Genomic DNA, 27,854 nt, shown 5'->3' on the forward strand with positions numbered 1-27,854 from the left:
CGGAGCCAAACGCCTCCAGGACACACGTGCTTATGTAAAGGGAGTCTGTGATAGTGATGATTCACTTTCATGGTTTTACTGCCCCAAATAGGCTTCGTGCAGTTATGTTGTTTAACACATATTTCGGTTTGATTTGATAATATTTGTGTGTGTGTTTGGGGACAAATTGCACATTTGGGGGCTTACATTAATTTCCTGGTGAGTTATCCTAGCCCTACCACAACTTTATCGTCTCACAAACCCTTATATATGATAACATCGTCCAAAATGTCCTTTGGAGGTCCTAGTTAATGTTTGGAGTAGGATCTGAACTAGGGTTAGGTTAAGGTTAGGGACATTAATGGAGGTCAATGCAAAGTCCTATAAGGATAGCTGCGTAAACGTGTGTGTGTGTAGCATGTACCATGTCCACATTAAATGATAAATAGTCTGTAAATGCTCTGTGTTTATTTATATAGTGTTTTTCTGGTCTTGATGATCACTCAAAGCGCTTCACGATACTTTCCCCATCTCCTTTGACCGCCAGGCGCCCCCCCCAGCACCATCCTCTCACATACATTATGAAACCAGGTGTACTTGCAGTATTCTGTGTTATTTTTAGCATTTCCTTTCCAGGCCCATGCGGCTCGGAGGAGGACTGTGGGTGGATCCCTGCGGAAGTGTGTGGTTGCACAGCTCCGATTTAAAAATAAAAAAACGTTAGCGCTGATATTTCTTGTATAAGCTTTCTATGAGCTATATAATCATTGCAAGGGTCAGCCATTATTATAATGGTGGATTGTCCTCGTGAGTAAATTGAGCTCAGCCACACCACTGTTTTCAGTGTCCTCACCAATTAAAGGTCCAGTGTGTAATATTTAGGAGAAAGGGATCTATTGGAAGTAACATTTACGCCATTTGTGTTTGTAGCCTAAATGTCCAAGTCATCCTCCTAGTTGCTGCTCCTCTTGCCTTGTGAGAACTTGTGAGTATCACGATAGTTGCAGTGACTGCAGCAGTAACTAGGAGGAGGGTATCAGAGGACATTTAGGCGAACAACATGGTGTAAATTATGCTGTTTGAGTCGAATTTGAATGTCGGGGCTTACAGACAGATTTGCCTGCAACGCTGTTTGCCCTTGAAACGTGTTTTGTGGACACAAACACTTCACCCACCCCTCCATCGGAATAGTGGTGAGTAGATGATGAGGGGATTTTTTATTTTTGGGTGAACTGACCCTTTAAGCCCTATGAACTGTGATTAGTGAATGTGGGCCACACAAATAAAATGTGATTGATTGATTGGTTGACCTTGACACTCAACACAACTGTAATCAGGTGTTCTGCAGGTGTTTGTGCACATGATGAAGACATGTTGGATAAAAAGCATCCACATGGACACCCCCCCCCACAACCTGGCAACATAAAACCTGTTTATCAATCATACGATGGGGGCGGGGTCAGGGTGTCGTGCAGTCCAATCACAGGAAAGATTAGAAGACAATAATGCAGGATCTCGTCATTTCAGTCGTCACCAGCAGTTGTATTATGACAGGAGGAGAGAGAGAGAGGGAGAGACAGAGAGAGAGAGAGAGAGAGAGAGGGAGAGAGAGAGAGAGAGGGAGGGAGACAGAGAGAGAGAGAGAGAGAGAGAGAGGTTGCCCACAGCTGATTTCCTGTCACCTGCCTCGGTAACTTTCATGACTGCGTGAATCTTCTTCCGTGTTTCCTCCTGCTCCTCCTGCTCCTCCGCCCCGTGTCCGCTCCTCCGGTGTCCGGGCTGGGCCGGTGCACCGCTCGGTCCGCAGCTCGTTCACACCCGCACCGAGAGAAGGAACTTGTTCACAAACACACACGGGGACACACCAACAGGAAGCGGCCGAGGCGACTGGTGAGCGCACGTTGTGACATCTGTCTGTCGTTAGGAGACACGAGGGGACAACCGGGGGGACAACCGCAGGGATGATGAGAGACGCCGCGGCTCCGCTGCTGCAGCGGCCCGGGCTGGAGGACGTGTCCGAGGAGGAGGACGTGTTCGCGGCGGACGGGAGCCTCAGGATCCCGCGGGAGCCGAACAACTACCAGGTAGTGTTTTCATTTGTTGTCCCTGTGTGTTTACCTGAGAGGCATGTCTGCACTGTGTTGTCATCATCTCCAGAGTTGTGTGTTCCCTCTGCTTTGTGGAGCCTCTGCAGAAGTGTTGATGAACTCAGGGGCGAGTCTAGGAGCGTGGGCAGGGGGGGCACCAGCCCTGACTGGCCCCTGTCCTGTCAGTAGGGCCCATCACTGGGGGGGGAGATCACTGTCAGCTTGACCGATCACATGCCGTCTTGACCTTTCACTTAAGTAAGTCAGTGATATTCCATCGCTGGCAAGCAGAGCCGTCTCCAGGGGAAGTATTGTGGGTTGTGTGCATAGACGGCAAAGTAAAAAAATCAAAGGTGAGGCTGTTGGGGTTCAAATCTATAAGAGCAAATTGTGTGTCACGTCAAATTTGTTCAAACGGACTCGTCAGCTGCTTCCAGACATGCACTGATCTCAGCACGTCCTGGAGGAGGTGCATGTGTGTTTTGCATGTGTGTTTTGCATGTGTGTTTGCCGAGTGAGAGCCGCAGTCGGGAGAAGCCGCTGTGAGAGCACAGCAGGGGATACGCCTCTGGATTCACCCAGAGCGAGCGAGGGGGTGATGATGCTTCTGACATGCGACAGACTCAAAAATGAAAATAAAACCAAAATAAAGCAAATATCTCCCGGTGAAAAAACGGAGCCGCACATGTAGACGGCGCCAACAAAGATGTGGTGATAACAGCCGACACCGGTGTGCTTTCAAGACAATCACGTGATCTCTGCAGCGGACGTTACTTCCTGCCTCTGCCTGTTGCTGATGCGTTGCTTTGTTGAGAGGTATTGAGCAAACAGTGAACAAGGAATGACTTAAATGTTCGCCTTAAATGTTTGGCCCCTCGGAGTAAATTGTGGCCCCTGATTTACAAAAAATCCTGGATCCACTACTGATTTAATCTCTGGCTGAACTAGTAAAGCAGCCCTGTTAGTAAAGGAAGTTTACACTGCGTCCCTGGAGGGATGTTTTCATATGACCTCTGTCAACTTGCTTTGAAAAACTGCACATTAAGAATAGTAATTAATCCATGTTTGTATTTTGTAGCTACCTAGAGAGACGGAGGTGAGGGCTGCGAAGGAGGACGAGGGCCACATGACCATGTCCCGGATGGAGGCGGAGTTTGTCCAGCTGAACCTCAGGAAGCAAGTGTCCTACAGGTAGGAAACACTCAAGAAAAAAAACAATAAACAGAAAACATGGTATGCGTCCCACTTCATGCTAACCTGTTTTACCTGAACGATACTCTCTCGTCCTTACTGCTACTGTGAGTAACATGGCGGTGTGTGTGTGTGTGTGTGTGTGTGTGTGTGTGTGTGTGTGTGTGTGTGTGTGTGTGTGTGTGTGTGTGTGTGTGTGTGTGTGTGTGTGTGTGTGTGTGTGTGTGTGTGTGTGTGTGTGTGTTGTGTCTGTGATTGCATGTGCAAGCAAATCTCTATTTAGAGAGCATCCTAGCATCCTAAGTCTAGCATCCTAGTTAGGATCCTAGGGTTGACATCCTAACTGAGAACTCACATGTATGCATTACGTTAATGCTTGACAGTAGACATGCCTGGTGCTGTTGCTGGCGTGATTGCATAACCACAACAACCAATCACAGTCTCCCCCTCAGAACACACACCATAGCTGCCTTTCATGCCGTCCTAACAAATCCATCCAGACCAGGTTCACCAGCTGCCTGTGGCTCCTCTTTCAAGGCTCATGTTTGATCTCTGGCAGGACCTGCATTGTCAGTAACCTGATTGAATTACCCAGCGCCTGCACTTATGTATTTGTAACTAAATTAATTTGATTGAAAAACATCTAACACAGCGCAAAGCAACGGAACCAACAACACTGCTCGGTAATACAGGACGTCTCCTCATTCAAAGTAAATGAGCAGCACCTCAGTCGAAGGCTCTAACACAGCCATGTGAGTGCTCTGTAACTCTAGCATCCTAACTCTAGCATCCTAACTCTAGCATCCTAACTCTAGCATCCTAACTCTAGCATTGTAATGCCAGTATCCTAACTTTAGCATCCTAACTCTAACATCCCTGCCCTATCTTCCTAACTTTAGCATCCAAACCCTTTTCTTTCCTTTTATATTCTGCGTATGTGAATGTTACTGATCACCCCCATCATATGCAACCACATCATGTGACCTACATATCTCAAGTTATGACAGCAGCTGCTTGGTCCCCTTCATCTCTCTCAGTCTGTTGGATGAGTCCTCGGACCTGATGCAGAAAAAATGCATTTGGCTGAAACGTACATCAGCACATCCTACACAGAAACTTCTATTTATATACAATCTGAATATACAGTGGGAATGTGTGTGCCCTCAGAGAGTGCGCATGAGTTTTTGCAGATTTATCTTTTCATTTTATTATTTTTGAAGTAGTAGTTTTGTACCCATTTGGTTATTTGAAGCCTTGTTATTTATGGTTAAGGTCTTTCCCACAAGATCAAGCCAAGCTTTTTCCGCAACAAACAACCAAATGCTTCCTGTGCAGGCCCAGCGTACATGGACATTCATTCCAGGGTGTTAGTACGGATGGGGATTCAAACTGGTATTATTCTCCTCCTCTGGTGCTTAAGACTAGATGATGTGGTTTGTTCTGTCTTTTGTTGAAACACAGTGGCATCAAATATTCTCGTTTTTTTTCCCCATGCATATTCTTCAGCTATTCTCTGTCTCCATGACGGAACATCCTCATTATTCAGACCATGCATCGTTCACTCAGGAAGGAACCAGACCAGTGTTATATCGTAAGGGGTGCTGCAAATCCCTCGGCAACCCAACAAGGGTCCACTGGAGATCTGATTATGCAGAAGTTTAGTCGAGATGCTTTATAATTACCGTCAAAGCCTCGGGTTTTTATTGTTCTCAAACACGCAGCAGTCATGTCACTAATTAGCTCCGTTGCGTCACTTTATTCAACCTCATTGTGAACTGTTGCCAGGTCGCTGACATGTGTCACGTGTCATCTTCCACATGTAGCCTCTTTGAAAGGATTCAAGATGTTTTGTTGTGTTGTTTTTCATCTCAATGTCGCACCCATTTCCAAACTGGGTGAGAAACCCGAGTGGGACGACCTCACGGCGAAGTCCTTTGTACTTTGATACACGTATTTGATGTAATCTAAAGTTTTTCTGCTGGGTTTTTCCAGGACACTGTTGCTGTTGCCTTCTCTATGAATGAAATATTGGCCTGTCCGTTGCCTTGGAGACGGTTGGCGTGTGTGAATCTCTAACCTAATTGCTGTCCCTCCTCATAAACAGACAGCTTGAGCAGCTGCCCTCGCACTTTGACCCTCCCTACCTGAATGTTTCATTTCATGGACAAACACACCAACACAGACAAATAGACACAGATGAGTGGGAATACACAGACTGAATTATTTAAGAGGGGAACTCAACACCAAGCCAGATGCCATTGTTCCATTGAACTGTTTGAACGTTGCCCCTCTGACCACACCCGAGTACACTTCTCCATCCCTGTGCTTGGCAGTAGTGTCGGGAGAGGAGGCTCTAGCGAAGCCCTGGATCTCTGGGCGTAAGAGATGACCACCATCTTTAGGGGCCACTCTTTCCTCTGGGAGTTTCCAACACCTTCAGACCCCCATGAAAATGTTAAGGCGAGTGTTAAACTCATTTTAGAGTCAGACCAAATTCCAGCTCTTCCACGTGTCCTTTGTGTCATCTACATTGAAGTAGATTGCAAAATGGCTAAACACAAAATCCCCACTTCTTCCAAGCCACCAGTGTGTCCGTATGCAGACGCCTCTCTTTTGGATGACACATATATGATCAAGGTGTATGAGCACATGAATTATTAGTTTTGGCTTCACATCGCAGTAGATTTACTCATACAGTGTGACGTGGAATTTAACAACAACATTTGTAAAGTCGCACAGCGTGTGCACAGCTCTACCATGGTGATGTACCCCGGTTAAAAGTGAGCCAAAGATATCCCACTAATCCCACCTTGCAATATAAGCACCTGGATGTCGCATTAGGATTGAATGCATGTGTGTGCAGAGCAGTTTGATGTTTGAAATGAAACATGTTCATACATTTATAATATGTTTTTGGATTATTAAAGCAGAGTACTGAAGGTGTCAGGAGAGGCCTTCTGAATGTTATGCTTGCCCTTCCCTCTCTTCTCCCTTTCTGTTTCCTCCTCTTCCTGTCCCTCTCCTTGGCAGGAGGAGGGTTGTGTCTGTGTTTTGGGAGGAGAGAGAGAGAGATTTAACCAGAACACTCATGATTTAAGAAGAGGCGTGTGAATCGACGGGCAGACGATAGCCTGTCTGATATTGAACTGGGTCGTGACAATTAAATACATGCCGAGCAGGTTTCGGTCTTTCCACGGCCGGTGTCTGATTTCAGGAGTTTGCCATCACTGCGTTGGAGATCAGACAGTGCAGCGACAGGCAGGACACGGTTCATCAGCCGGCTTCTTATGTCACTGCCAGCAAGAGGCATAATCTCAATATAATTTAGTATAATCAGTAATCCAGATAGGAGTGTGTGTGTGTGGGTGGTGGGGGGGGGGGAGGCCAGATGTCACAGCTGTCAATTCCCCTTTGCATAAGGATCAGCTGTATCCGTGTCTGTGTGTGCTGCCTTTTCTCTCACGAGGTGACCTCTCCATCTCCAAGTTACAAAGCTCTGAAAAAAACATCAGCAGGGATCTCCACTTCCTTAAATCTGTCCCACACTCTACTACAGGGAAACTGGAAGCACCTTTATATTTAAGGGAACCATGACATTTCTAGGCAGGCAGAGAAGAAGTAATTATCTTTTCATTTTATTTGTGTGCTGAGTGAATCGTGTGCCTTGTCTATTAAGGCTGTCAATCATTTAAAAAAAAGCAGTTAAAACAAATGTATTTTCACATTCACGGTCTCAGTGACACACTAATATTTAATACCTTAATCCAAGATGTTATCCAAGATTTAAGGTCAGGATTTCCTCTACAAAGCACATGTTGAGATCATGGACTGTAAATAAACGTGGAAAAAAGGTTTCTGTCACTTTAGGTAGTTTTAACCACACTAACGTATGTTCAAGTGCTAGTTTCTCTCGTTAGTTTGGTTTTATTGAGTAATTTGATATCAAAATGGTGTGAAAACGGGTAAAAAAGTCATTGACAGCTAAGACCAACCTACGATTTGTCGTATTTGTGTGTATTTGTGTATTTCTGTTAACACAGTTTCATCCCCAGAATTGCTACTGCTACTTTCTAGATAGTGGCAGGAAGTGGAGACACGTTGTCCATCTTTATTTTCAGTCTATGGTTGAAATCATTGGCAACAGGAAGATTTTATTTGTCGGACCAGTTTGAGCTTCGCTGTGTTACAGGTATAAACTATTGGAAGAACATTTTATGAAATTTAATCGCAGACACCTCGTATTACAGCTAAAGAATACCTACATATGACTCATCGGCTTTACATGACAGCGATACAGAGGCTGTTTGAACGAAATAATCAAAGGTTTCCACTGTATCTGTTTTTTGTAAGGACATGTTGGTTGTTACTGACAACAGAGGCTGGAGATGGAACCCAGACCTGCTGCCTCCAGATGGCTGCAAAGAAATTAAATTAACTGAATTTAAAAGGACTTCATACATAGTATATTGTCGCAGATGACAGATGCTAATAAGAATCGTGTCTGTCTTCCTGGCAGTTATGTGGCTAATTGGAATAAAATTGTGTTTATGCTGTATGATTAGATATGTCTACAGTCTGCAGGATGTGTACTGGAAATAAAACAAACATCACTAAAAAGGGTTTGTGTCGAGTTTGCGGTCAGTTGACTGTAATCAGTTGATTACAGTTATAAAAATAGCCCAGAACAAAGATGTGCCATGTCCTTGAGCCCTGTTGACGAGCAGGCAGCAGTGGATGTGCAGTCGGCCTTGAACCCCCACTCGCAGTTTGTTGCTGACACAGGTTTCCGTCTTACTTACTTGTGTCGTATACATTCAGGACAAAATGTTCATCTGTACACACGGAATAAAATCGACTAAACTCTGAATTCTGAACAATAATCCCACTTCATGGCTCAGACAGCTGGATACCAGTAGCATTTATGACATCATAGTATAGTTTGGAGCCAATTCTTGTCCGATACATTTAAACTACAATTTATCTTTCAATCACTTATGACACGATAACTTGAAAACAAAGAGTTGTTAAGGGCTTCCTCACTGAATCGTAAACCTGTGGGTACTTCTTGGTTATGTAGTAACCCTTTAAACTCATGGACCTGCTAGTCAAACTGGTCAGATAATAGAATAAATGATGATAATGATTATTGGGGAGGAATGGCCCATGGTCTGGAGACCAGCGGACCAGAAGGCTTCTGATGGATGGCCTCTGGACCAGGGAGGAGGAAGGGTCTGGTTAAGATGAGGACAAGCACAGAGCTTGGGTTGGTAGATGCTGAAAGACGTTCAGTAGACAGGATGATGACTGGGATCTTTGCGGCTACATGGATGTACAGGATGTACACACATCCTGGAAATAGCAAAGAAAGCACCCAGGAAAGGTGACTCCTGTTGTCACCTAGCTGGTGCAGGAGCAGGTCAGAGGCTAAATTGGTCACTGATTGGAGGCTGGCAGAGGTTGACAACATTCCTGAGCCGCATAGAATGAACCCTTTTACTCAAATGAGCTCATCGTCTTCCATAATTTAAACCCTAGCAACACCCTACGGGAAAATAAATATTTTTTTTGTTTCGACCGTGAATTTTCTAGCCTCAAGCAGCAGCTAACAAGCCTTACATCTTTAAATCCTTTGTGCAATATGATGCTTTGCCGTCTGCGGCGGTTTTACCTCAGCCTCCGGCGACACGCTGATGGTCCCGCTGATGATCGCCATCGACACGTATTGATGCATTGACTTGACCAACTGAGGGAGTGGGAGGGAAAGAACAATGCACTTCCTGCCTAAAGCCAAAAAGTTGCATAATATAGCACGTTCGCACACCAGATGGTGGAGCTAACACAGATGGCAAAGACAGACAGCCAAAAGAACAGACAGGAGCTGCAGCCCCACAATCCCAAACTGCCCAAACTCCTCCTGTCCCTAGACTTGGAGTAGTTTTCACTGTGAGTGTGTATGAATGCTGATGTTGCATCTCGATGAAGAACATGACCAAAGCATGTGCTCACCCAGACTTTCCAATGGAGATAATAATCACCGTGTCTCTCTGTAAAACCAGTTGGATAGTAAATGTTAAAAAGTAGTCCATTCAATATGAAACAGTTGAAGGAAGGTGTGCAGGATCCCGTTTGTTGTGCTTTTGTTTTAAGCTTCTTTCAAATGTCCGATTCAGAGGCTCTGGACATTCTCCCGAGTTTTTCCTGGCAGCCCCCTAGTAAAAACTCTGGATAATAATATAAAGCCTATGTGAGAGTACAGCAGGATATTGTCTGGGAGAGATAAGGCGTGGATGTATAATACAAATACCAGTTTAATCCCTTTTAGTGTATACACTGTGCATTCTTTCTCGGTTAATGTTTAGCATCCCTCAATGAAACAGCAGAAACAAGGAGGATACTGCGCTTTACCAGGGAAACAAGCTTGTTTTGAGTAAAGAGCTCTCTGCCACTGAGCTATTTGAGAATTCATAACACAGACATCTCATTTGCACAGTTGCGATGTTCAGATTTGTGTCCCACATGCTGGGACTCTGTGTGGTGGTGTGGGTACGACTCACGTATCTCACACACACACACGGTTCCATTGTTGTCGTCTGTCCCCTGGAGAATGAATCCTCCTGACAGAGAAAAACGTTTCATCTCATCATACTCAGGTATATAAGCATTTATATAACTATGTTTTATATTCAGGTTAACCGGTTTATTCAAATAATCATTGGCAAAAGCTTAATGAGTATTGTGGAAATGGAGATCTGGGAAAATGTGGATTCGTCTTGGTTTGAATCGTGAAAATGTTCCCAACTGTGTCTTCAAACCCCACATTTGAGGTTTGTGGGATTTATATTTTTTTGTGTGTGTAAATCTAACACAGGACACGACTCTGCTGTACACGGTGCACTAATGACCTGATTTTTAGCGGGCGACAGTAGACAATGACGCCATGTGCTGCACTAAGGTGCTTCTCAGGTTTTTCTGTTGTTTTGAAAATGGAATACGCTGAATAGAAAACAAAAAACTACTCATGTTTCCTCTGGTTCGTTCACTTTTGTAAATAACCTGCTGAACACAGAAAGTAATCCCATTATCTGTGGCTGCTGAGGCTGTGCTGCGTTCACAGCTTTCACAGCTCTCATCATTGGCCACTGCCAGGCCGAGTGTGTCTTCAGTGATGTTAACAAGGAGCGAACTACATCTCAGCAGCAGGAATCGTCTGTTCTGTCACAGTGCGATCTGGTAGAACGTGACACAGCGTCAGTTTGTACTTTGTCTACTTTCACAATTAGTTCTTATTAGAATTGAAAGTTAAGTCGATTTTACTGTTTACTGTAGCAATCGGTTAAATGTCCTCGTTAAGTAATAATTGTATTAATTTGTTGTGTTAATGATCTCACTTGGTTAATGTGGTTATTTTCCTTATGTATTTTAACATAGTTATAAGTTTAGTTGTATTGATAATGTAGCCACGATAGGTCTAGCTCAATAAAGTCAAATCATTCAGGTGGGAGGGCAGATTTTATCACCAGGCCACTTGTTTAAACCAGCGCAACAAGTTAATACAAGTTTCCATTCCATTACAGCACTGGGATTAAACGATATAGTGATGTTAACTTCCAGTTAGCGTCGGCTGTCAGTTTACAGGGTCAGTGCGGTAAGTAGGTTAATCACTGTCACTGATCAGTGCCAACCCGCCACAATGCAGAGCAGATGGAGTCACTTATGATGCACGGCCGTGTCACACCTCTTTCATGTCTCTGTGGTGTTTTCGTACAAAGTGAATTCATCGCTGATGACAGAGTTGTCGTTGCATCATGTCACACGTCAGAGGCTTGACAAGACTGAGCTCTGCAGCGCTGTCACCTCCACCAAGGAGTGGATGTTTCTATCTGCATTTCGTTGTTGTTTCTTTGATTTAGCAGCATTAACCAAAAACTTGAATTAAACATTTTCTTTTTCGTGTTCTTTTCCCCTTTTACTATGGAATAATCAAAAAAATCTGGCATATTTATAGGACTGATATCTATGACTGTGTTGGGCCTTGGTGATCCACACATTCACAATAAAAGTAGCATCATATAATAACGAATAACTATCAGAAATAATATTGAATCATACTATCTAATTAGCATTTGACAAACGGGCACCATTTAATGTTACTTACTGCTCATGGGGTGATTTTGGTTGTAGTTATTATTATGATTATTAAGAGTTCCAAATTGATGATTGAATTATGAATTGATTGATTGGCAATCTTTTCCCTTCTGAGGTGACTTGAATTATTAATATGATTGATTATCGATATTGATTTAAGTTATTATTTAATATTGATATTTGAATATTAATATCAATTCCTAATAGCTGATAACTGATAAACTGTTATACCTACACAACAGAGCCCATTATATATGCTCTCGATTGCTACTCTAGATAGAAGTTACATGTAAGCAAATACTGAAACCTGAGTAGAGTCAAGTATTAACAATTTAAGTGGCGGCATTTATGTAGCACAAAGCAATTTACGTCACATGCAACACACACACACACACACACACACACACACACACACACACACACACACACACACACACACAAGGATTGCAAGTCAAACTGGCAACCACACTGCTCTGTTATATAGTGACAGGGTTACGATATATAAGCACAATGAGCGCATGCTTTGTCATACAGTATAAATTAACTTATGACAAAGCACCAGCACATTGTTGATCGCAGTAGGTTAAGTTGACGTCTCGTGTGTTACGAGCTTTTTGTAGCCTACAGCTGACTATTTTCACGATGAGGCATACTATGCTAGTTGTTAAGAGCTTATTCTTGAACTTGTATTTCTTGAAAGGTAATAGGTAACAACCAATCAGAAAGAATTCCAAATTCTTGAAATACATTTAGAGGCAACGTCACATTGGAAACTCCCGGCACGACTGCTGCCTACAGCTACTCGTGCAACTCCAACAGTTTTACTCCGACTCACATTTCTGCAACTTGACACATACATTTGGACAAGATATATATATATAGTCAAGTATTATTTAGCATACATGATTTAATCCGTGGTTCTGATGAGCACAGCAGCAGCAGCAGCCTGTACATGTCGTGCATTTCCACTGTGTCATCAGATGTAAATGTCCCTGCAGGACTCCAAAGGAGAGAGAAGGGCTTAGCGCTGTGCCGCGCCGCTTCCTGCACCTCATTAGGGACATTGTTTGCTTTGGGGTCAGGTTTAGGATTAATGTTATAATTTATAATCAGCGCTTCACTCGCAGAGAAACGGGGGGGAAAAATAGGTCAGTTGTGGGTGTTGGTAAGTTAAAAGGATTCTCTCTGAATTGTGTGTAGTGCTGTCGAGTGGCATTTTATTTGTCATGGAAATAGGGAGTGGGCGGCGGATGCGAGGGAGCAGTGGTAAGGAGCAGGTGTGTGTGTGTGGGTGTGTGTGTGTGTGTGTGTGTGTGTGTGTGTGTGTGTGTGTGGGTGTGTGTGTGTGTGTGTGTGTGTGTGTGCAAATACACATAAAAGTATTGGGATGTGCTCTGTCTGTGGAGAGGATGGGAGCGATAATCACATTGCACCATAACAGCAGTCTTATAATTCCTCCCTGCTTTTCCTCCTGCTCCCACACACAGTATATAGATATGTGAATGCTATATAAAAATAAATCTTTTAATGTTACGCTCAGGACGGAATAGGACAGGGTACAGTTAAGTAATGCTTACATCATAATTCCAATAGAGACGTCTATTTTTAGTCGTGGATTCTGTGATCCTGCCAGAGAAAGAATTCAGGATGTATGTCGTCACCCCAGTTACAAAAGTATAACTGTGAATTTTTTTTTAACTAAGCTCTGTTGTAGCAAAAAAAAATAAATATATATATATATATATATATATATAATAATAATAGGATGAAAGTTTCTGCCATGTATATTATCTACTAGTTCTTCTATAGATCTCAATTATGTTAACATTCATTTAACGTTGGTTCCGTCACACTTTATATGGGGTTTTAACATTTTTTTAAAGGAATGTATTGTTTCTTTTGCATGATACAGATATAAGCATGCTTTGATAAAACTACAATGATCTACAAACATAATATTATTTCATTACACTTGACTTGGCTGTGAAGATGACAATATTTCCACTGTCTTATAGTTCTTATATGGAACTTGTTTCGGTGAAATGTGAACACTTCCGGGGATTAGACGCAACCTGAAAGGTCACGTTCAGGGCAAAAAGGTCCGTGGTAAAGTTCAGCATTCTGACTCTGTTAAAGTTCGGTTTAATAAGTTTGCTGTTTCTATGGCATTGTCGTGTTTTGGTATCGTTGTGCAACATTCCAGCAGATGGATGAATGATCCAACAGAACTCTAAAGATGGTAAATAGTGCTTTTCTTGCCTTTTGCCCACTCAAAGCACAGTACAGTTTTCGGCCATTGCATTCCATTCCTCAGACCATTGCATTCCATTCCTCAGACAAACATCATATTTTGAGATTTACACACATCCTCTTCACGCTTCCTGTAAATGTCTGTCCTCTTGTTTCATGTTATATCCCGGCCAAACAAAACAAACAAAGATGAAGTGAACACATTGATATACGTTCAAATACTCATCAGTATATGAGGAAGAGCACTATCATCAACTGCTGCAGCATCAACATGCGTATTACTAACATATCCACATTTATTCAAACTACATTACAAAGACATTTTATATTATGTAATATTTTCCTTCTATTTTAAGTATATTTTCATTTCTTCAGAAGCCGTCTATAAATAAGATGTATTATTATCATTGATATACTCAAGGGAACCTTGTTATGGAGCCTGGGAAGCTGCTCCTGCCTGTCAGACAGCGCCCTCATGTGATCATTTACAGTATTACAAATAAAGAAGGTGACAACCAGTGGAGGGAGGCATTGTTCTTCTGGTATGATCGTTTATGTCCGTCCCATTCTTGTGAAAGTGATATCTCCAGAGATGTCAAACATTAACTTAGTCTGGAGGACGAACTGATTCTATTTTGGTTGCCGAAGGTCACGGTCACAGTGCTCTGATGTTCTTGTGATAGTAATAGATCAGGAACACCCTTAGAGAATAGAGAGTTTCACCTGGACTGGTGGTCAAAGGTCAAAGACACTCTGACCTCTGAGAATTTGTTTTTGTTGCCTCGTCAACATGTTAGTTTAAAAGCTTCTGAAGAGAGTCCTTGTAAATTAGTCACAAATCAGACTCCTCATAGAGTTGCAGATTAATTTATTATATTCTAGTGGTCAAAGGTCAAAGGTTAACATCATGACAGCCTCACTAATCACGTTTTTGACCTCTGTCAGTTCAACTACTTTTTCAGTCATGAAAAAGTGCTTTGAAAAAATGCTCAAATCAAAGTCACATCAACTTCTCTTGTGGTGGAGAGGCAGCAGTCTGTGAGCAGCAGTTATTCTGTCAAACATTTTCAGTCAGGCATGTGACTGAGCAGCTATGTGTGAGGCCCTCTGTGTTGTCATTATCCACTTCCTGGTTGTTGCCGGGCGGGCAGAGCAGGAAAAGATCAGAGTGTGTGTGCATGTGTGTGTGTGCGTGTGTGTGTGTGAGTGTGTGTTCGCCTCACGTGGAGTGGAGTGTAATTAAACTTGGCGAGAAACTGAAGAAGAAGAAGAGAGGGAGGAGGAGGAGGCCAACAGGCTAATCGCAGAGCAGAGGGGACGAGGAGGAGAAGAGGAAGAAGCGAGGGAGGAGGAAGGGGAAGTGAAGAGCTGGAGAACAAACAAAGACGAGAGAAGAAGAGTGAGTGACAGCCACAGGAAGATTGGACGACTGCTGTGCTCGCACTGATACTACGGCGGCTGACACCGCCAACGCTGAGCGGAGACGTTGAGAGGAATGCTGGGGGGGATTATCTCTCCCTCAGGACTCAACACTAATCTCTCACCACACACACACACTCACACACGCAGACAAACACACACACACACACCTTGTGTGTCTTGTAAAGAGACCTTTGGATTAGGGTAGCCATGTTTGAAGTCCTAGAGCAGTTTATGGATAGTAAGCATTCACTGTCGTTACTTCACTGTGTAAAACTTTTCAGATCTTTATAATAAGACTCTGTATAACTTTCATAATTGATCAACTTCGACACCTTATTTGCTTTAACGGAAGTTAGCAGCGCTGTCGTTCCTGTGCCATTTCTTTTACTGGCCTCATTGTGACTTGAAGTGTAAACAAACACTGGTTTGAGTAATGTCTCCTCCTTTGTTTGCTGTTCTTAAAACAGCCCTTTGACCTAATTGCTGCAGGTCACATTTCGCTCCATGAAAACCTTATGACCTGACCGCAGTGAAGCAGCCGGGGTCAGAGAGTTGGTTTTACAGAAAGCCCTCAGGACCCTGAGTCAGGAGGAGTGTGACTACTCCACGTGGGATTCCTCTAAACACCCAGAATTCCTTGGGGAATATTTGGAATAGTTAAAGTGACGTTTGGGGGGCCTGCTCTGGGACAGCCTGCACATGATATTCAGAACTTAAGTCGCATAAAGACTCTTCTGTCTCGGCCAAGTTTTTACACGGACTGCCTAAATTTCAGGAGTTGTGGTTTATCCTGGCAAGATGTGACCGGCCATGAGATCACAGTAGCTTATTGTCTGTCATGGATCTGGAGCTGGGAGCAGATGCTGATCTGGGACAAGGGGCAGCACCGACGACCTGTGCGGACACAACTGAACAAGAAGAGTTGGAGACGGAGAGAGAAGGAGGAGAAGGGTTTGTAAATGTGAAAGGAGTCGATGGAGAGTTCAGCTCGGAGTCCTCCTCATCGAACGCCTCCCTGCGCTCCTCCTCCACCCTCCCTGCGCCGTCCTCCTCGCCGCCACCACTCTGTGTGGAAGAGGAGAAGGAGATGATGAGCGGCTGCTCCAAGTCGTTCACCGGACTCAAGATCTTCACCCGGAGGTAAGATGGCACGAGTGAGAGAAGACAGTGAGGTGTAAAGTGAAGTGTTGAATGGGTTGAAGTAACCAACATTGACCGACAGGTGGAGCCATTGGCTGAAAACTCAGCCTTCCGTCCTGATTAGACAGGATGTGAACAGTTGAGACTCACAACTGTTCTAACATCATTCAAGCCTTATCCACAGACACATACACACACACACACACACACTGCTGTTGTAACTCTAACCTTGCACATTTATATTACATTTATTATATAAGCTGCAGAGCATCACCCCTCCACCTCCACAGACTTCAGATAAGGAGCCCATATGATCCTGTCCCATCAAACATTCACACATTTGGGAAATGATCTGGGTTTTTCCCGCAGTGCTATTTACTGCTGTACCGGTAAGTCAGGGCAGGATACGGATTATATGTGTGTGTGTGTGTGTGTGTGTGTGTGTGTGTGTGTGTGTGTGTGTGTGTGTGTGTGTGTGTGTGTGTGTGTGTGTGTGTGTGTGTGTGTGTGTGTGTGTGTGTGTGTGTGTGTGTGTGTGTGTGTGTGTGTGTGTGTGTAACCTTGCCAGCGGGTCACTAGTCGTCATCATGTGAACAGGGGACACGATTCCCACAGCAACAGGGGCCACGGTTGTCATGCCAACAGAAACAACGATGACAGTGTTGCCTCCTGCTTGACTAGATACTCGAGAAAAAAAACAACCATTGTCAGTGTTCACGGGTGGGAAGCTGGGACCAGTTGGGTCTGAAACTCTGTGATTCTGTGTCACACGAGGTTCATTATTGGTTTATCAACTTATGCTGATTTATTATCAAAGGCCTAATATGAGGATAGTGTATATTTGGATCGCATTTAAAGTGTAACTTCTCTGAACAATATTGTGGTTATGATTAAAGTAGAACCATTGAATTATTACTCCAGGCCTGTATTAAGGTTCTAGACATAGAAGACGTATATAAAGATGGATGACATGACCTCCTCTGTGTTAGCTGATGGGACACGGACCAAACTAAAAAGTCAAAGTACACATTAACTACATTTAGCTGCTGCCTATTCCATTGATGATTCATTTTTTCCAGTGAGTTTGGTTTAAATTTGTTATTTGTGTCATGGCATTTTTTATTTATTGTGGCATTTTTTTCCTAAGCCAGTAGATGGGGCAAGAAAATCCTCCAAAGCTAAATTAATAAAATAAATTACTATTAATTGTGACAAACTGTTACTGTCATCACAATGAGTTGTGTTGTGTTGAGTTGTGTGTCGGGGTTCAAAATGTAATAACACCTAATCTGGCTCGTGTCTCTATTCACACATGTGGGAGATGCAGATGTAACAGTTACCGGCTGGTTTTGCTGAGCAGTGAGTAACTCCCCAAAAATCTGAAGAGATGTGCCAGAGATGTTAACACCCATTGGATGAAGCCTCCTTGCTCGTCCATATACCACAGTTTACACAGGGAATGGATAACATTGTTGACCTATTGCAATCGTGAAATGTTTATAAGGATCTCTGATTAATTTCCCCTTTCCATATTGTGAATAATGCCTGAGTTCACAACTTTTCAAAAATAAAAGCTCTGTAATACAGCTCGATTTAAAGCATCTGTTGACTTTGTTGACAAGTTGCACGACAGGAAGTGTTTCTATAAATGTTGTGCCATGTCGGAGATCAGCAGCGGCAGCACCTGTCTGTGTCTGTCTGATATGGTGACATGAGAATAATCAAAATGATCTGGTTGTTTTGAGTGTTTTGACAATATTTCAAGATAAACAAATTTAGTATCTCTGTGGCATAATGCACGCGTTGTATGGTTGTCGGTTATGAAAATGTGTAATGATTTGGTTAATTCCCATGAATCTATTCTATATTTGCACCTGCAGTTGATGTCATTCACTCATGAGTTACTTATAAACAGTTTGCAATGGAGAGGGGATGTAACTCACTGTGTGTGTGTGCGTGTGTGCGTGCGTGCGTGTGTGCGTGCGTGCGTGTGTGCGTGTGTGCGTGCGTGCGTGTGAATATTTATCAGACAGCATTGCACTCATCTTGTCAAGAAAGTACACAAAAGTTATTTTAGTCATCTCTCAGGCGCTCTCGTTCTCTCGCTCTCAGGGCCACACCCACTTGATCTCTCTCTCTCTCTCTCTCTCTCTCTCACCCTCTCTCTCACCCCTCCCTCCGCCTCCCTCCCTGTTAGTGGTCACTGCACACCAGGGTTTAGTGTGAGCTCGGCAGATAGATAGATGAGAAAGAGGAGTGGAGGCATGGATGGATAGTTTTCCCCTCCTTTTTTCAGGTTGGCTCTAAATTTATTATTTTTATTTAGATTTTTTTTTTTGAATAGACTTCATTTAATATTGTGAACATGCTGAATGTAGCAGGCAGGGATAGAATCATCTTGTTCTTGTGTCTGTTGTGTTATAGAGAGTTTAGTATGAAGTGTGGACTGATGCAGTGCTGTGCTCTTCCTAGTTGTCAGTCGTATAACAGAACGCTCCTGACAATGAAGTCCTGACAACCTCGAGGTGAACTGTGGGTTTGATTCGTGGTGCTGGACTCCACTGTGGGTGGAGTTCTACGGACGATGCCCTTAACAGCCCTAAACAAAGTCACTTTATGAAGAAATGTCACAATGTATCACTCTGATTTGAAACCATCGACGTTTTTGAAAATGCTGCTGCCCTCTCTGACACCGAGTGTGACATTTTCCCCTGCTCAGTTTGTAAAATGTTAGATTTCAAATTCTGTTGTGGTTTAACGAGCGTTTAGATGATGTGCCACATTCGCAGGTGCAGTTACATTTTAGTTTTTTTTACTTAACTGAAACTTTTCATCGACATTCATTTGTTTGGTACCTCCAGAACAATCAAGATGGAACAACAGTTGAAATACAGTGAACCAAGAATTTACAGTTTCTGTTGCAGAAATATCATATCCCCGAATATCCTCAAATCGGATCGTGTACAATTCGCAATGTCCGCAATGAATTCGATTTCTGGTTTGATTTTAATCTGATTTTGTTAAATAGTAATAAGGTTAGAAATATATTTATATATTTATTTAATGCATCTGCGCCGGCATTTACAAATGTTCAGTTGGACTCTCTTGCTGGGTTCCGCAGACAGGAGTCCATTGCAGTCGTCCAGATGAGGGGGGATGTAGAAGTGGATGAGGGTCTCTACCACGGAGTCAAAGACTGATGAGCGTTGTCAAGCAATGTTTTGCGCCCCATACATTAAAAGATCAATATCAGATTATTCAAACGAAGATCGATTTGAATCAGACTTTTTCTCTTTTAATCTCTTGCAGTATATTCCGTAATCTCTTAAACCTTTGGGGTTGAAACATCATGACACAACAGAAGAAGCGAGTTCCTTGCATACGTAAAGAGGCTAAAGCTGATATATCTGATATAACCACAGAACAGAGTGGACTGAATGCTGTCAACACACTACGGATATTATAGCTGTGCTTACAGCACACAGTCCAGCTGCAGCAGCTGCGACGCAGTGGAGCGTTCAGCTGATCTTTTTTCTCAGGACTTAGCGGAGACTAAAAACAGAGTGAAATGAAGAATCGTGTTCTACACACAGGGCCCAAGACAAGCAAACGATGAGGAGAGAGTCAATAAATAATGAAAGATTAATTACAAGTCAGTGAATGTTAAGTGAAATGTTGAGCTTAAGTTCAGTGTCATTTTCTCTTGTGCTTCTCACGGTGTGCACGTCATATTCATTAAACGTGCGTATGTCACTGATTCCTGAGACATGGGACAAAATACGTCCAGCAGTTGAAACTGATATTTGGTTTAAATATTTTCAATTGTAAATGGTCACGTCCATTTTGACATTCGAACCATGCAGAGTTAATCCAAGGCAGACAGGTTCAAGTAGGTTTTATAGTTTTATAGTATTTTAAATCCTAATGTTAACATTTCCTGTGTCACAACCATGTCATGTCAACACCGTCTTCCAATTTCTGAGGAAACTGTTCAGAATGTTTAAATAATTTTATTCTCCTGAAGTAGTTTCTTTTAGCATCTAACATCAAGCTGAAAAGAAAATGGCTGCTACATGAACTCTGTTTGTTTTGCGAAAAAACTAAATTCCTATTGTGTCGAATCGGTCAGATCTTCTGTCTGACGGTGGTGACACGCAAATCACGGAGTTGACATTCAATGGGAAGGCGTCATTTTGTAATGGGCTTTGTGAGTCATTTGAGTCAAATATAGAAATAGATTATTACTTTGCATCAGCATTAATTTTTTTCTTTTGTGCATTGATAGTCATCAACTCTCTCAGGGTTTAGTTGAAGGAACATGGGGCTGTACACACACATAATGGTGAAGGTACATAGACACACTCCCTCTCTAGTACAGGAACATATGGGTCATAATATTGAGAGTGTTCCTTTTTTGTGTTTTAGTCCAGCATGGCGAGGCAAAATCTGTCACCGGAGGAACAGAGAGTATCAAAACAAAAGTGGAGAGAGAAAATCAGTACACAGCCCGACTTAAAAGAAGAATTTGTCAGACAGGAGAGACAGAGAGGGAGACGGAGAGTCAGTTAAGGCAAAATGAAGCAAAATAAGGATTTGACTGAAAGAGAAAAGAGGAAAAAGGAGAAAGAATTGGCAGCGAAAGCCAAAGAGAATCAAGGAAGCGAAGACAGACTCAACCAACACCCCCAGATAGTCCGTTAGATGACTTGAATGAGACACCACCGACAAACAGGCAAGAAAAGAGGGGGGGGTCAAATCAAGGCAGAGACGTTCTAGAGAAATGAAAAACATAAATCTCAGAAACGGCCAAAAAAGAGAAGAGCAAATTAAGAAAGCAGATCTGCAGTTGGAGCAGAAAACACAGACGAGCACAACCAGTGATTCACCGAGAACCAGCAGAGACAGAATGCTGTGTGGAACAAATACCAGCTGTCCGTCACTGGAGTCAACCCTTCTGTTCCATAATGTTCGAATGAAAGAATTCATTAGAACATTGCTAATGTTTAATGCTGTAATTGATTTATTTATTTTTGAGAGCTAAATGACTCCACCTCCATCAGATGCATGTTTTGAGAATATTTCAGCAGGATATTCTATATTTTTTGAGGAATTTTAGGTCACATGTGCAAATGTTATCCGTCTCCTAACACGAGAATGTGTTTTTAAATCTTAAAAACATTTGATTGCTGTTTAAGGTGAAGTTAAAATACTATTATACAGTCCAATAAAAAAAACCCAGATGAGAATCTTTATAATATTAAAATATATCCATATTGAAAGTAGTTTTCTTGAGGGCTCTGTCAACCTTGGTGAAACTTAATTAATCTGTGTCTGAAAATAAGTGATGGCAAGGCCAAACGCACAGTTTGTCAATAAAGAGAAAAGTTGGGGAGGTTGTATCAAAGCATAGCTCAGCAGCTCAGTACACGGGAGATACACACATGTTGTGTAGTTTGTCTCAGCCTTTCAATATTGTATTCTGTTTTGTGCCACTTCTCAAGATGCCGTGATGTGTGTGTGTGTGTGTGTGTGTGTAATTTCCGTCACGAGTCTGACATGAAAGCAGCTGTTTAGACAACAAACATGTCACCATGAGAGTTGGAATAAGAGCGTGAGAGACGGCTTCTGTTTAGACTGACATCTCTACACACACACACACACACACACACACACACACACACACACACACACAAATAAGACGTGTGGGTCCGGTAAACACACACTGAATATTATGTAAAAAGGTGGTGTATACAAAGTATGATAGAGATTACTGTAGAAACATATTCACTGAAGGTTGTAAGGTCTAACTCAACTGCCTTTATTCTGAAAATCATGTTTTTTACACAACTCATTTTCTTGACATGTGGAGGAAACACAAGTGCTGCATCGATTACATTATTTTTTTTTTTTCCGGTCCTGGAAGTGTTTAATTTTTTTTGTACTTCTCAGGATGACTTTTGAGTTTGATACCAACTAGTGTAGCGCCCGTTCTAAACTGTTTGGAAAAGATGGTTTTCTTTGCCTGTTGTAATTTTTATTCCCAGATATTTTCTGTTATTCTCACTCGGGCTCACACGGACATTTTCCATACATTTTACTTGTGGGCTGGATGGAAACGTTCTAGGAAATCGTCCAGACTTCTTGAGAATCACTGACGGACACCAGTCGCCTGAATTTCGTCAGTTTCATGCTGTGCAACCAAATAGAAAAGCGTGAAGACCATTCAGATGTTCCTTCGGCTTTTAGAGGCGCTCTTCCCATAAATATGTGATGGGTTATTTTGGATAGCAGAAGCAGTTCCTTCTTCAGCTTCCTCTTTTCCTCTATTACTGTATTACACAGGGACAGTGCTTATTAATAACATTTCTGAAAATATGCCAGAGTTAGCCACAGAGGCTATTTTTATTCTGTAGTCCATGGGCAGTGCATATTTTAAGAATAACAGCATTGAAGAAATAGCAAATAGCAAGTCTGCATACAGCATACATCACATTGCAGTATGAGGCAGATGGAGTTTATCTACAGACAACATCTACCTTGTAGCGGTTGAGCTGCTCTCATGGCAGCTGCAGACAGCTGGAAGGCTCATTGTTATAGAGCGCTCTGTATGCCTGTGCATTTGCATAGTCCACCACTATGTTTTATGTAAATATTTAATCCAGTGGCACAGAGCTCTGGTTGGTCTCTCGCACTCTGACACCACCTCTGTTCTCTCTGACTGTATCCTGGCACTCAGCCACACCGCCTTTTACCTCAGAAACCATGTTTTCCTGCTTGGGCTGGTCTGGCCACTGGTTTGTACTACATCTCCAAATACTCCTCACTGGCTGACTTGTGAAGTTACACCATCGGTCAGCTGATGTTTATTTGAAAATGAATTGACATCAACAGATTCTATTTCTGTCATTTGAGTGGGTGTCTGAATGGTAAATGGTTTTGTATTTACACAGCGCTTTTTCTAGTCTTGATGACCACTCAAAGAGGTTCTCACACATTCACACAGTGCATCTACGTGCAGCACTTTCTCTATGAGAAGGGGCAGTTTTTGGGGGTTCGGTATTGCCCATGGACACTTCGGCGTGCGGGAATGGGGAAGACAGGGATCGAACCAGGATAACTGCTCTACCCCCCGAGCCCTTTTAGCAAATCAAAAAACCTGAATACGTGAGTAGGAGAGAAGCAAACAGAAGCTGAAGCTGACTGACTCCAGGCAGAATGCAAATATGAGGCGACGGCCTCATGAATATGCAAAATAGCCCGTTACATCATCTAGTGACATTAAGCGACTTTTCGTGCAGGATGAAGCCACTTTCCTTTTGGAAGGGACTGGTAACAGCAGTTCTTTTAACGGCACCGTGTTTGGACCTGGTCTTATTTATATGAGGACAGTCTCCTGTTGTTATTAACAGTCTCCTGTTGTTATTAACAGTCCCGACATGTTGTTCACCACATGGATATTTAGGCTCTGAGAGGAATTAATACATGTTTTGACAGGGAATTTGATTTTATGACGAGATTTATCACTCAGTGCCCTGTTTTACCGGCTGTAAACATCATAACTTGTAAATCCACAGTGTATGATATAATACATTTACATTACAGGAAAAAAAGAAACAGGCGTGTTGAGCATTGCAGGACACGATCTCTGAATTCCGCTGCAGAAAATAGCTTTTGAATGCATCTTCTACATCTTTTTACACCTTACATGGGCTTACTTGGACATTTTACTTGAGGGCTGGTAGGAGAACTTCCCAATAAATGAGCATGTGCGGGAACTTCAGTGCAGGTCAGAAAGCAGCTCTTGCCTCTTAACGCACAACAAGTCAGTGGAGACTCAGGATGTTAGGTTTTCTGTGAAGTGAGTTCGCTTGCAGATCACTGAGAAGCACCTCTGTTGGCTTCATCCCCCATAAAAGGAGTCCTGCCCTCTTCACTACAACCTCTCTATTTGTGGAAGTGCCTGCCTCCGTGAGCGGTTTGAAATAGGCCCGTGTGTGTGTCTCGGTCGCCAGAGAGTGCTTGCAGTGTTGACGTGTCAACGCACACTCAGGTGGATAGGGTTTTTATTAGCGAGTCCTCTCAACCCACGTCTCCCTCGCTCTCCCCCGTTATGGTAAGGGATTATCATTGTGGAAGCTGTTGCGTAACAGTGACACCCTCAGAGGAGGGGCAGGGAGGAGAGTACCAGAGAAAAGGCTTTAAACTTTCATTATTTACACTGCAAACAAGGACATGCAAATAGACTGGAGCGCAACATCAGATTTCTGAGGCTGACATTGATATTTGACTGTATGCAAACACCTCAAATAATTTCCTGTGAGTTTCCTCAATCGCTCCTCGGTTCTCTCTGCTAACATGTCAGATATAAATAACTGTAATGTCTGCTTTTCCTTGTTACTTATTGGCTGATGCGACATATTGGCTGATGAGATGCAACTGCGAAAGAGCTATTATCGGCTGATACATCAGTTTTTGGTTTGTTATGAAACTGTTGTGGGACAAATTAGAATATGGTAGGCGGCCACATTCTAGATAATAGATGGGAAACATTGACGTCTGATGAGTTCTGAAACCAGTTAATATACTTAACATCTCACCTGCTTTACTCTGTATTATCCCATTTAAAAATCTTGATGTGTTTTAAGTGGTTTGGAAGACAGATGTTCATGCATCTGTTTAACGCAGACACATGTGTTCTGTTTACGCCCGAGTCAATAAGTGGTCTGTGGGAAAAGTCACTAACTGTACTTCCTGTCACATCACAGCGACAGGAAGGAAGTGACTCCAGCGACTTCGACACGTATGCACAGAAGCCATGCTGCTTATCTGATCCCTGATCAGTGCAAGTGCTCTGACAGATGTTATGCGTGAGAGGGTTGTGGGACTCTTCGCTAAAAATCCATGTGTTTGTGTTAGTTAGTGATAAATGAACATCACTTCATTCCCTGTAACAGATATAGTTATATATATAACAGTACGAGTCATGAAGCTGTGGTTCACAGCTGGTCAACATTTAAACACATTCCTTAGACAGTTCTACAATACACTGTACCTTTTTATTGTTTGCGTGCTGGATGTTGTGAGCAGTTATAAAAAAAAGATACAATTAATGGTGCAGTCAGAGTAAAGTTGGAAAACTTTGTGGTCATCCTACCTGGTTTATCTGTAACGAATAGTCACTTTTTTCATAAAATGAAAAACAGAATTTGCTTTATTACTGTGTCTTGTATATAACTTTCAATGATTGACTGAACTTGTTATTATTTTCTCCATAATATGTCAGCTATTTCAGCGGTCTGTTAAGCAATCTACACAATCTTCTGACCAAAGTTCATAACTTTTCAAAATAGAAGCTCTGTAATTTGAAATTTATGAAGGAGTTACAGTAATGGATGCGGGATGTAACCATGGATGTGAATGAGAATGGAAATTAAGGAATTATCAGTGGTGATTTTGTTATGGTGGATTTGGTGCCTATAAGGAGAACCTCGGTGTCAGTGTCAGTCTCATTTGGTGAAGAAACAAATCATCAAAATGATCAGGTGGTGGTTTGACACAGTTTCCAACCGCAGCGTATCGCAGGACGTAGAAGAAGACACACCGCCTGCGCCCTCCTCTTATCAGATTTTTATTAAAACACATTTCAAGTGTGAAGCCCCGGTTCATGAGATGCACGTTCCACCTACGGAAACTACAGCCTCTCGTGTGTCTTATAACCCACTATAAAGAATTATGCCAGATATTTTAAAAGGGATGATGGATATTCAGCCACACGGCCTCTCGACATCCTATTTGTTCAAAGTGTGTTACAGGTTGCAGTTCAGCAGGTTTGCCTTCAGTGAAGCGAGAAGGAAAAGCCAGAAGCTCTTTGTGTTAAATGACCCGAGTTCCAGATGTGAGCTGGAAACGTTTTTTTATCACCCCAGACTTTGGCTGCGTGGCTTTATGACGGCCAGCCATCACTGTGACGACCCCTGACCTTTCCGACAGAGCATTAGGAAACAGAATGCTTCTCAGTTAAATGTCAGTGGGGGTGGGATTAAGTGAGCGGCGGAGGTTTCAGTGCGCTGATGGGACTTCCTGTCAGATTGTGTGGTGGTTTAAGTGGAGGAGTTCCCAGCTTTCATCGTGCACTGCTCTCATCTCATGTCTTGTGTTACATAAAAACCTGTTGAACATGTATACGCTCAGTAATGTGACCGATTACGCCGCATGTCATGCTTTCGGTGCCCTTCTGTTAGACGGACTCGGTTTGTCTGAGGCGTTGTGGTCCGCAGCCGTCTGTATTGTGCGTCCCTGACTCAGTCATTGTGTTTCCTGTAAGTTCAGTGGCACACAGGGGAAACAAATACCGAAAGGATCTTTTGTTCGTTGTCCCCCTCATTCAAGGCAACCACAGAGCTCTTTTGTTCTCATCATTAAAAAAGCTCAACACGACTAAAGAAAATTAATCATCATCTGCTTTTGCAGGTTGCAGATTCTGTAACTCCACTGATGCAAGGAGTATCTTAGAGCTCATCGCTGTCCATGTTCTCTCGAGCATATCCTCACGTTAATCGTACACTGTGTTAAACTGGTGCTTTGCTGACAGGTAGTCAGGAGTTCCCACGGTTAAATAAGTCATTGGTCTTACTGTAAGAACTCCGGTTCATTGAAATGTGTCATATCCTGAGCACAGATACACTCAGTTTGAAGTTTATTGTGTCCACTAAACTGAAAGGAACTCAGTGTCACGCAACTGTCCTTCATGAAATCCTCCTTCATAAAGTCCGAATGATAAGTTTTTGTATATGCTCTTTGTAATTATTTCTACATTATCAGCACTCTGCAGTCATCGCCGAATGTAGAGGAGATGAAAACAATATCTTTTGACAAAATCTTGAGAGTGATGTGACATTTCTCTGCAGTTATATCCTTGGCTTTGGTGTAACGTGAGACTACAGAGTTCAAAAGTGTTTTGTTTTTTTACAGATGGAATGCTTTCTCAATTTACCTTAAGCTTAACATTTGCACCGGCAGCAGAACATGATACTTCCGACTCGGCAAAATCTGGTTCAACAGATACCTCAGGGCTCAGAGTGACAGATCTACCTAGAGAGGACATTTTCCTTTAAAATAAAATAAGTGACAGCATGGCTGGTTGAGTCAAGTCCACCAGAAACTAACAGAGACCTATGAGCTCAGCTCTGTGTCTGTGCTGCCTGCTACTGAGCAGCTAGTGGACAGTTGGCTTTATCCGTTGTTATTCTTTGAGAACAGTTGGTTGAGATTGAACCAAAACAGTGAATGCGTCATAAAACCCAATAAATGAGCCAAACTGGGGGAAAGCTACACGAGAGTTCACTCTAGGTTCATCAGTATAAGTGATTATTAAATTAATACAGCCTGTGGCGTTATGTTTTCTAATTAGATGTGGTTGGTCAAAGGTCGAGGCAGAGGCGGCCTCGCAAAACATGTTTTTGGCGTCTTGACCCGTGGGATATTCCTCATTTCACATTCTGTTTGAGAAGGAATTAAACAGACCAGATCCCAGAGTTTATTCGCTTCTAATTTCTAATTTCTAAACTCTGTAGAAGGAACAACTGAACCAATCTATCACACTGTGAATGAGGGAACCGGTGACATTTTAATGGCTTGAGT

At 42.7% G+C, this 27,854-nt stretch overlaps 1 protein-coding gene across 9 annotated transcripts in view; it reads left to right on the plus strand.

Moving 5' to 3' along the window:
- The first annotated feature begins 1,594 nt into the window (after positions 1–1,594).
- The window catches only part of LOC118103520 (diacylglycerol kinase zeta), a 78,000-nt gene continuing 51,740 nt past the window's right edge, over positions 1,595–27,854 (plus strand). For 7 of the 9 annotated variants that reach the window (XR_004694893.2, XM_035150558.2, XM_035150559.2 and 4 more), the window contains exon 1: positions 18,405–18,510. Coding sequence is in view for 2 of the 9 variants with exons in the window: in XM_035150564.2 (XP_035006455.2) it covers positions 15,913–16,214 (302 nt within the window). In the remaining 7 variants the exon portion in view is untranslated. Of the gene's footprint in view, positions 2,064–3,144; positions 3,258–14,766; positions 16,215–18,404; positions 18,511–27,854 lie in introns of those variants that run through there. The other 2 variants (XM_035150565.2, XM_035150564.2) reach the window with 2 other exon arrangements.

The sequence above is a fragment of the Hippoglossus stenolepis genome, chromosome 24, assembly GCF_022539355.2.
Source record: "Hippoglossus stenolepis isolate QCI-W04-F060 chromosome 24, HSTE1.2, whole genome shotgun sequence".
In the NCBI taxonomy this organism is placed as follows: Eukaryota; Metazoa; Chordata; class Actinopteri; order Pleuronectiformes; family Pleuronectidae; genus Hippoglossus; species Hippoglossus stenolepis.